The 10,487-nt window shown below is 35.5% G+C and overlaps 2 protein-coding genes across 4 annotated transcripts; both read right to left on the bottom strand.

Moving 5' to 3' along the window:
• Positions 1-399: 399 nt before the first annotated feature.
• Positions 400-1,983, bottom strand: cox7a2l (cytochrome c oxidase subunit 7A2 like). Of its 2 annotated transcripts, none has more exons than XM_065242268.1 (3): positions 1,831-1,983; positions 1,370-1,504; positions 400-1,097 (listed from the first exon to the last, which is right to left on the bottom strand). In XM_065242268.1, exons 1-3 carry the CDS (start codon positions 1,900-1,902, stop codon positions 957-959), a joined length of 348 nt encoding a protein of 115 aa, XP_065098340.1. In that variant the 5' UTR covers positions 1,903-1,983; the 3' UTR covers positions 400-956. The 2 variants fall into 2 exon arrangements, with proteins under 2 accessions (XP_065098340.1, XP_073672371.1); XM_073816270.1 differs by having other exon boundaries at positions 400-1,090.
• A 1,002-nt stretch (positions 1,984-2,985) lies between these two features.
• On the bottom strand, positions 2,986-9,380 carry kcng3 (potassium voltage-gated channel, subfamily G, member 3). 2 transcript variants are annotated; one of them, XM_065242267.2, is made up of 2 exons: positions 8,495-9,380; positions 2,986-5,089 (listed from the first exon to the last, which is right to left on the bottom strand). In XM_065242267.2, exons 1-2 carry the CDS (start codon positions 9,139-9,141, stop codon positions 4,444-4,446), a joined length of 1,293 nt encoding a protein of 430 aa, XP_065098339.1. In that variant the 5' UTR covers positions 9,142-9,380; the 3' UTR covers positions 2,986-4,443. The 2 variants fall into 2 exon arrangements, with proteins under 2 accessions (XP_065098339.1, XP_065098338.1); XM_065242266.2 differs by having other exon boundaries at positions 8,519-9,380.
• Between the last annotated feature and the right edge of the window lie 1,107 nt (positions 9,381-10,487).

Below are 10,487 nucleotides of genomic sequence, written 5' to 3'. Positions count from 1 at the left end.
CGCTGCGTCACTGGGGTGACACTTTGGGGACCCTCCAGGGATAAGTTCGTCTGAATGTGTATGTCAAATTCAACCAATGGTGAGGCTTAACGACAAAACCAGGGTGACGCGGGTGCCAGGAAGTATATTGCTATCTGAAATATTGCCAAAGATGGTGTTACAGGGACGCAGGAAGTATGGCAACGTAGACGCAGCGTCTCATTCCCTTCTCAGAGAACAACAGTTACATACATAACCCGAGACGTTTTCATGTCAAACACAACTATGCAAAAAAGCATTTTGGTATGAATCAACATTCACATATAGAAGATATAATAAGCATTTAATGCGAACAGTTTAGCATGTGTGCTTAAAAGGCTAGAAAATTTATGAAATTATCCTACACTACACATGGAATAATCCAGAAAACTTCTTGCAAAAATAGATTCAAGCACTTTCAATGACCTGTATCTATGTATATATATTTTAAAAAACTTCCCAGGGCCTTGAATGCCCCCCAGATTCACAAACTTTCAAGGATCCATGGGAACCCTGTTACAAGCACCACATGCGTAACAAGCACATTACATAGAATCACCAATCAACACTGCAGAAAAGTGTCACATCTCACCTTCAATTTTACAGCGCTAACAACAGCACTGCACATCATCTGTCATTGCAGCATACATCTGTCTTGAACCAGCCGGTGCTTATGAGGTATAACTGCTGCTAACAGTAAAGGGTTTATTCAGTTCAAGATTTTTGACTCTAATAAATACAAATTTTGTGACTGTTTACATAATGCAGCTGATACAGTAACAGCGCTCACAATGACGACTTCTCGTAAAGCCTAGTGTTTGATGATCATATTTCGGAGGCAGACTGAGAGGCATTGCAAAATTTACATAATTTACATATCACAAATATTAACATTTCCTAACTGATGATGTAAGTCTATGTAAGAGGCTGGGTAAAGTTCATTTATTTTTGGGTTGTGCTGCAATATAAAGAGCAACAAGGCAGTAGAGAGCTCCTCCAACTGTCAAAGCCATAGTGGTTCTATACAGAAGTCTGTCAGGAACACCTCGCTTCAAATGGACGGGAATCTCATCTGATGCCTGGAGGTAAAATTAATCAAGTTTGAGAAAAAGGGACAGGAAAAAATGTGATGTGTACATTATTATTATTATTTATTCACATAAACTTTTAAGCATTTGGCAGACAGTTTTATCCAAAGTGATTTACAGTGCTGTACCCTGTATACATTTGTGTGTTCCCTGGGATTAAACCCATGTCCTGCTGTGCTGCTAATGCAATGCTCAATGATGTATTGAGCTATAGGAACACATTTTATTTATTCATCAAGTGTATTTATTATCAAGTTATATACCTGAAATATCCTTTGGAGGTCTGGAACTTTGTTGACACCCATATACTCTACCGCAGGACTTGACTGAGATACAACTTTAGTGGGGGTAGCAAAGATTATGGTGGGGGACTCAGAAGGGATATTTGACCTCAAGCCCTGAAAGACAGTTACACAAAGTCTATATAAACATTTTTATTCATTTCTTTAAACAATCATGTGGTTATTACATATGTAGTATATATTTTAGGGTAAGCCTTCACATTAAAAACGTGAACTCCGCAGTTGTATAATATGTTTCATTGTATTAAATAGGTTAATCCAGTTGTACACCGCTTTCATAATGTAATATTGTTAACAACAATTAGTTAATATAATTGATGAGAAAGCTTTTCTGCTATATAAAACACACCTCTATGGATCACATGCAGTAGCCTAAATTACCGCGGATTAAGGTCTCATTTACAACTTAATCGATAACATACCTGAGGACTATGGGCGATAGATGACGCTGCTCCCGTCAGTCTTTGTGTGAAGCCACTTAATTTGTAATACATGTTGTTATTAAGTTGTTACTGACCAGGTTAAGGTGATAGTGACCGTGGACTTTCAACGCTACCGGCTTTTTTTGTGAGAAGTTGTCGCGGCGATATGACGTCATATGCATGAAACGTGCTTGTCTGTGCTATGAAGCTTATTCTTTATCTTTTGACATCATATGATTTGTTATGATACTGCCCTAAAATTTTTTTTCTCTCTTTCTTTTACTCTCTTTTTAAGTTAATGTAAATTATGATTTCATTTTTTTGTATTTTCTACATAATTTATTAATTATACTGTGTTGAGCCTGTAATCTCTATCTACTCTTGTAAAATGTATATTTGCCTTTGTTGTTTATATATATTTTTGTATTCAATAAAAAAAAGACATTCAAAGCTTTTAAAACGTTTCACAAAACTTAAAACAAAAACAACCAACATTATTGGTATTAAGATTTCATGCGGGTTTTATTTGTATTTTATTTTTCTTCGTTTTTTTTTTTTAAATATACCATGGTTTGTGACCATTGTCTTGTTTATATGACAAACAATAAAAAAACTAATGTGAAATACAACTTTGTGTAGTTCATAATGTGTCAGCTGTAACTAACCACAACATATAAAACCACATTATTCATTTGTATACATTGTTACAAGAAACAGAAAGGCTTGAATAAACATTTTTTATTTGTCTTCATACACATAAATACCTTGTGTTGCCCATTAAAATACATTTTTAAGTGACAGAATAGAGCTACATAAGATTTTGTTTGCATTTTTCACGAAACCCCCTACCCCACCCCACCCCCTACCAAATAGCAACGAATACTGAGCATAAATCTCTTGCAATACCCTTGCTTCAGCTACAAAATGATACTGATATGAAGGAATTCCTTTTTGGATGCACAATGTGATAATCAAGTAATGTTTGTGCAATTATTAAAAATAGCTTTACATTAGTATGACAATTAAACTTTATTATCATTTCATTGAGACCTGGATTTAAAAAAATATTCCATCCACAATGCTTTAACTTATATCTGTTGTCTTTAAAACCTAATGCCAATATGTGACCCAGCCTGTGAAAACCCAGCAAAAGTAGCTTTTTTTAAATAAAATCATTTTTATTAGATAACGTAAATAACATTCTGTTAAAATATAACCTTGATATCTTTAATATTGATTAAGTAAGGTCATGTCAAAGATTGAAATCAATGTGAAATAAATGATTGAAACTTTGATGATCTTATCATTAGATTATGAAACTGCTTTATATCTGTATTATTTACTTTACGGTGGTACTATTACAAATTTAGGGTGTGCATCTATCATATGAAGTAAAACTTAAAAATACAGTCCAAATTCCATCTTTAAACTTCATTGGGCGGTGTTCCAGACAGGGCTTATCCTAGTCCCAGACTAAAATGCATGTTTGCTTGTACTGACATATCTTAACATATATCACTGCCATTGTTTTGTCTCAAGATCCACACCAGGATTGTTTTTGTAAAGTTTGTTTAGAAAAAACTACTTAAATGTCCTAACATAACTAAGGCCTTGTCCTGGATTATTCAAAACCCTGTCCGGGAAACTGCCCGAAGTGAAACATAAAATCGAAAGTCCCTCGAATAAGGAAAAGAGGTTCGATTTTGTGCTTGTGTTCGAAGAGGAAGAAGGAAGAAAGTGACAGCCCTCCTTCTGCTGAGTGTGTGGGTGAGGTGTTTGCTAATCAATTTAGTTAACGCGTCTTGAATCACACAGTCATGTATGGACAGGTTGCAGATCTGTCGCTGTCTGGGGGAACAGCTGATGTTTTTTCTTCCGATTTAGTAATGTTAACTACCCTTCTTTGATCAAGATAATGCAACTTCATTTAATATGGCACATTTGTGCCTGACTTTAATATAAAGCCAAATATGAGTGTTTCACAGTATTTGTTTCATTTCATCCTCAAATGCTTTTTCACTCCAGAACGAAAACCTTTAAACATTTTCATACGTTCTCCTTGCTTTTTCACTTTTTTGAGGGCTTTTACAGCCATAAAGCTGAATTAATGATTTAACAAGTCGGACTGACCTCGCCATGGAAACATGAGCATTTTTATAAGCTCCTTCTAGTCTGGAGAACTATCAGGACACAAGGTCTCGCCAGATGCCAATTTCAGGCAGCTTGGCCATCTGTAGTTGTCAAATGCCACAGTTGTCCATTTCATATTCGGGAAATGCTGTTGGATCGGTTTTGTTCGTTCACACAGGCATGGTTTACAACACAAACATTGGCTACTGCAATTCCCTTGGATTGTAATTGTACATGAGGCCTGTATTTTCCAAAGTCAATGAATTCCAGATTGTGTCCTTCGGTACAGAGGTACTTATGTTATTATTTGGATATACCGTTTGATTCAGACAGTCTGAATGCTGATGCTGAGTGTTCATTGTCATAATAGGTATATTTAAAAACGTATAGTTTTTTATAGAAAAAATAAAGGCACAGAAGAACAGGTGATGTTAAGCTGAAGACCAGCAGGTTCCGAGGATCTCAGGATGCATTTTGCTAAAGTCAGTTGAGAAACTCAGAAGAGAGACTTCGCATACAGCGTGCTGAGCGGAATTTGAGCTCGTGGTAGCACTGCACAAAACTGTGGTAGATAAAGGTAATGGGCAAAGCCAAAAGCACAATGCCACTCACGACACACACGCCACCCAGCACGCGTCCCGGAATGGTGATGGGGTACATGTCTCCATAGCCGACGGTCGTCATGGAGATAATAACCCACCAGCAGGCAGCCGGGATACTGGCGTAGTCCTCATTGCTAGTCTCCAGGTCAAGTCCATGCTCCAGCAACTGTGCCAAGGCACTGAATATTGCCATGGCAACGCAGACAAACACCAGCAGCATGACCATCTCTCTGTAGCACCTGCGCAGCGTTAGGCCGAGCGTCTGCAGACCAAGGAAGTGACGCGCCAGTTTAATTAGCCAGAAGATGCGCATCATTCGTAAGACGCGCAGGGTGACTCCAGCTCGCTGTAGCTGCGGGTTCTCTCCTGTCAGTGCTGTCATAGCGGCAGACACGTAGTAAGGTGTGATTGCCAGCAGGTCAATAACATTAAGGGGCCGGCGCACAAACTCACATTTGTTCCGAGAGACAATGAAGCGTACTATACATTCAGCAGTAAACCAGCCAATGCATACTGCTTCTATAATCCTGCATGATATAGAGATAGAGAGGATAGAGAGAGGGACAGAGGGAAAAAGAAAGATGGAGAGAAAAAAGAAAAGCATTAGAAGCCATAAGATTGGATCTTCAACTAAGTAAAAAAAAAAAGTTATTTTCTGTAGTTGTCACTGGGGCACCCTTTAAAAAGGTGTAGTAGGTATACATATGTAGGTATAGATTGTTACCAATATGTACCATTGAGGTAATATGCACGTTTTGGTACCAATATGTACCTCTGAGGTACTAATAGGAACTCCTAGGTGTACTTTTTTAAAGGGTAACACCCCAGTGGAACAATTTTTTTGACCATTAAATTTCTAATCATGCAAAATGTTTTGATTATTGAGACCATGCAGCCATGCATCCAGAGTGCTTTATAAAGAGAACTTCATCTGATCTCGTTAAAAGAACATTAGATTCAGTTCATTAGATTCATTTTTTACATTAACTGAATATTCAATAACTATTTATATTTGAAGTAAGGACCAAATGATCCATCTAAATAAGATTTTTAATTTAAAAATGGCTATGCTGTTAATCAGATGTAACATCCTATGAGCTATTCTAAAGGAGGGCATGTAAACGAGAAAAAAAAATAAAAATTATTTAAACTTAATTAAAAATTAAGTAGGCTAATAAAAATGACTGAATTAGATATGAAAAGATAGATGTGACCACAAGTGTCAGGGTGGTTTAACTTTTAAGTTTGTTTACTATAATGAAATGCTGAAATGTTTTATATTCAGGCTGTTTTTCTGTTATTTTGAAAGCTTGTTTATTTTAATTAACTTAATGAAGTTTAATCAAATTGAATTAAGTTTGTTTATTAAAATTAAGCCTTTTGGTGGAATTTTTGACAGGCTATGAACGCATAAAAACAGGTCTCCATCTATAATAATAATAATATACATGCATACAAACCTTGCTCGGTTTAATCCCATCCTTTATCAGCTTGTTATTTACATATGAGAACACATACCTGAACCCTTAGACACACAAAGTCCACTGTGGAAAATGGAATCAAGACTGCACTGGACACACAAGGAGAAAACCTTAGGCCCTACTCACAAATATTTTCACACAGAGAGAGGTGGGAATAAGGGAATGCCCCAAAATGACATTACGATTCAAAACAGTGAATATGAAAGGGAGAACAGAAATAATCATAAGTAACTAATTTCCAAATAAAAAACAAATAATCTATTTTTTGTAAGTCATTAATGTTTTGAGGTCTTTTCGATGATAAAACATCAGGTTTTCTTGGCGTCGTGTACTGGGCAGTTGAAGGATTTCGACTATATAGCTGAAAAACCCCTTGGCAATACTTTGTCGTTTGAAATAGCATTCACATTTACCAGAAGAATATTGCATATAATATCAGTTTTGTAATTGTTTTTATTCTTAATAGGCTTATTGCGTTTATGTAATATTTTCTCAGACGCAAATCGTGAACTTGTAAAAAATAGTAGCTATACTTTTCAGAAGAATGCTGCAGATTTACATGCATTACATGCAAATAACATGCATTTAAAATTAATATATATATATATATATATATATATATATATATATATATATATATATATATATATATATATATATATATATATATATATATATATATATATATATATATATATATATATATATATATATATAATAAAATAGTTAGGGCTGTCACAATAATGAAATTTGGCTGACAGTTAATTGTCTGATATATTGTGGCGATTATGCCAATTAATTAATTGCCTGTTTTTGGGCTTTGGCGACTATGACGATTAATTGTCTGTTTTATTGCTTTGACATTTAATTCTCATATTTTTTTTTGTTCATGAAATAATTATATAAATTAAATCTTTTGCAAGGTAGGTTTACCTGTCAGTAAATATTAATACACATAACACATATTTAAAAGTAATTATTTAATGAATATATCTTTCAAAATTCTTCATAAGAAATAAACACAATAAAGTGTCTGAAAAATAACTGAAAATAAAAATGCAATCAAAATAAACTGACAGTAATAAAACTAGGCCAATGATACGCCAATAATAGTAATAGTGAATAATATTGAAATAGTAGCCATTTACTATGGTCATATAAGTACTGGACCACATGTCTGTAGTGGCAGCAAAAAATCTATTCCTTACATATCCTTAACTTCCTTTTGAAATTGCTGTTTTGAAAATTTATATTTTACAGTTCATACTGCTTATCAAAGTTTTCAGCATTTCTTTAAATGCTGTTTTTCCACTGTATTGAATGGCTTTGCAATATATCGCCTTACACGATCAGTTAAAGGAACCGTATGTAAGAAATTTATATCAATTAATCATAAAATAGCCCTGATATGTCACTAGACATTAAGAAATCATTTTCATTTCAAATACTTAAATCACTGACAACAGCGGTCTGGCCAGGATATTGTCATTTAAATAGTGGAGTTGCAGCCCTCAACTGATGTTTATGTTGTCATGTTGTGATTGCAGTTTTGACCACAATCCTACATAATGTTCCTTTAAAGGGATAGTTCACCCAGAAATAAAAAAAACCCTTTCATCATTTACTTACCCTCATGTTGTTACAAACCTTTATAAATGTTTTTGTTCTGAGGAACACAATCATTGTGACAGTCCTAACAGTTAATTTAAAGTTATAAATTATTTATTTGTATTTCTTTATTTTTAACGGTATGTTTTTAAAAGGGGAAGACATTACCCCACACGAGGCACTACTTGTGTTATTGTGTAGTCATTTTATTTGTGCTACACTAAGACACAGTATATCCCAAACGGGTAAATAATTGGCATTACTGGTTACAAATGCCCTGCGTGATAACTTTATCAACATGTTTTATAGATAACAAAACATGCATGTGTTGATTAACAAGCCCATCCATAGACATCCCTGTTCTCAGATTTCTTTCTGTGTCAATCTAGAACTTTCATTTCAGTACTCCATTTCAACTAAATCCCGGTTAAAGCAATCTGAAAACTGATTAATTTGATGGGACAGTTGTTGAAAGATGGACTGAATAACAACAGACAAAATATAAAAACAATCATATAGACAAAACCATGTTATTTGAGGAACAACCTGTATCTAAGACCAAACAAGAAGAGAAGTGTGGAGATTTGGGGTACACTCTTTAAAATGCGTGTTATAAAGGGTTCTTTGGAGCAATAAGAACCATTTTGGTTCCCAAAGAACCTTTTGGAACCATTTCTATCCTACCTTAATTAACATAATCTGTATAACAGAAAGGTTATGTGTATGTCAAAGGTTCTTTATGGAACCATAAAGCCCTACAAAGAACCTTTTAGGAATATTTATTAAAGAGTGTATAAATGTATACAAGGCTATATGCATGCATGTAAATAAATGTGCATAAACAGAAGTTTTTTTCCCCAAGCATACCTGTGTTCTTCCACAGTATTGTTTTTGGCTGTATCCCAATCTGGCAGAGTACTTGCACAAAGGATGACCATAGACATAATGACAAAAATCACTGACACTGATGCGAGGATCTGCGCCGCGACAGATGAAGCTGGTTCCTCAAAAGTCCTTCGCATCCTTTCCAACCACCGCGCGTTACCTCCACCAGAGGCGAACCTGGTGTCCTGATCCTCCTCCCCTCTGGACTCCACCTCTGCCTTGATGTCCTCCTCCGAAAAGTAAGTGTATGTGTCGGACATCCTATCCTCCAGTCGCCGCTGGCAACAAAACTCCAAATGCGAGCTTTCCAAACCCCAGTAAATCATCTCGTTATAAAAGGAAAGCTCGCACATCTGCGGGACAAACCTGAGTTTTCCGGATCGGACGTAAAGCATAATAAAGACAAAGGCTTCAGAGTGCCTGTCGAAGAAAAACTCGTTTCTCTCTCGGTCATAATCATCACAAACCTCCAGGACCTCCTTTTCAGAGGCGCAATTGTGCAATCTGCTCACTCTTCGGAGAGGAAAATCCTTAATTACTTCTCTTGTGAAAGCATACTTGGTACCACCAACGTTTAGGATACAAATATTCTTCCCAAACTTCATTTTGAATCAGATTCTCTTCGCCGATTCAAGTAAAAAGGTGAGAAATGACGCACAATATGGCATAATCATAGTTGAAATCCAAGACGTTTGCGCAATTATGAGAATAACTCCAAACTGGCAAATCCAAAAGATCAAATACTGTCGCATGATATTTCAGATTACAGATGGATGTTTTCCCAGATTGAGCGTGCGTGCCACTTTGGAGAACCCTGGAAAAGTGACTTCTTTCTTTGTGCATCATCTAAACTCCTGCCCTCGGTGGGCTGTTTCATGGAGTGATGTCACACATGCACAAGCCTATTGCGCTCGACTGGTTACTCCCAAAGAACGGGCGTTCCCAAGAAAAGAAAAAAATATTTATTTTTATGATGCATGTCTGGGGTTTACCAGTGACCTGGGTACTTAGTAAATCTTTTTACTAGCTACAATATTGACATTTACTGTTGATTGTAAGGGAGTAAAACCAAGGGCCAAGGGACACATTTAGGAAATCATAATAAAAATGTCAACATTAAAATTAGTGCATCAAAATATATTTTAGGCTACCTATTATTCTTAGATAATATCAGACCTGCACTCCATATAACTATTTCACACAAATATGCTTTTCTTATTCAAATTTTAATATTAGCTATAGTGTCATTCAATTTTTTTTCCAATTTTTATGAACACGAATTACACAAAAACACGGATGTTCACATGTAAAATATGATTAGTAACTTTTTGTGTAATGTAAATTCCCATTTTACATATGGATCACATGTTAAAGCAACACTATGTAGTTTCCATGTAAAAATGACTTACAGCTCCCCCATGTGGTTGAAAAGCGCAACAGTGCCTGGTATCAGAAACTCTTCTGCAGGCAGGGGGAGGAGCGGGGTTGTGTGCGCTACCCTCCAGCGCCACTTTCAGAGTGTGCTTGTAGCAGCTAGGAGGTTGCTCAGGTTGCAGCAACAGTACAATTTGTCCAGTTAAAAGTTGTTCTATCACTGAAATAATTTTAGAGACATTATTTAAAGGTAAAAAAACTACATACCGGTAGTGTTGCTTTAAAACAAGTCACCACATGTGACAAAGTGTGCATCTGCACATATCCTTCCAACAATAAAAAAACTTTATACTGTATCATAATAAAAGGTATTGCATTGTATTAAAATAATCCTTATTTCTACCACAAAATAGCAGACAAAATAATAATATTTTTTTTATAGCCTACGGTGAAAAACAAACATGGTTTGTTGTGGTTGTCTTTTGTTACTTTATATCAGTGGTTCTCAAACTGGGGGCCGAATTTTATAAAAATCTCACATTTTATAAAATAAATTAATTAATCATAAATTCTGTGT

Source organism: Paramisgurnus dabryanus, chromosome 1, assembly GCF_030506205.2.
Source record: "Paramisgurnus dabryanus chromosome 1, PD_genome_1.1, whole genome shotgun sequence".
NCBI classification, from domain to species: Eukaryota; Metazoa; Chordata; class Actinopteri; order Cypriniformes; family Cobitidae; genus Paramisgurnus; species Paramisgurnus dabryanus.
The sequence above is the reverse complement of the archived record's forward strand: the minus strand, read 5'-3'. Positions and strand labels throughout refer to the sequence as shown.

Bases quoted from the DNA above. Each gene is read 5' to 3' on its own strand.
- cox7a2l (XM_065242268.1), bottom strand. From the start codon at position 1,902: ATGTATTACAAATTAAGTGGCTTCACACAAAGACTGACGGGAGCAGCG. The intron at 1,505-1,830 runs GTATGTTATCGA...ACTGTCTTTCAG, and splicing joins CTATCGCCCATAGTCCTCAG to GGCTTGAGGTCAAATATCCC. The intron at 1,098-1,369 runs GTATATAACTTG...TTTTACCTCCAG, and splicing joins ACCTCCAAAGGATATTTCAG to GCATCAGATGAGATTCCCGT.
- kcng3 (XM_065242267.2), bottom strand. From the start codon at position 9,141: ATGAAGTTTGGGAAGAATATTTGTATCCTAAACGTTGGTGGTACCAAG. The intron at 5,090-8,494 runs GTTTATGCACAT...TATATCATGCAG, and splicing joins GCTTGGGGAAAAAAACTTCT to GATTATAGAAGCAGTATGCA.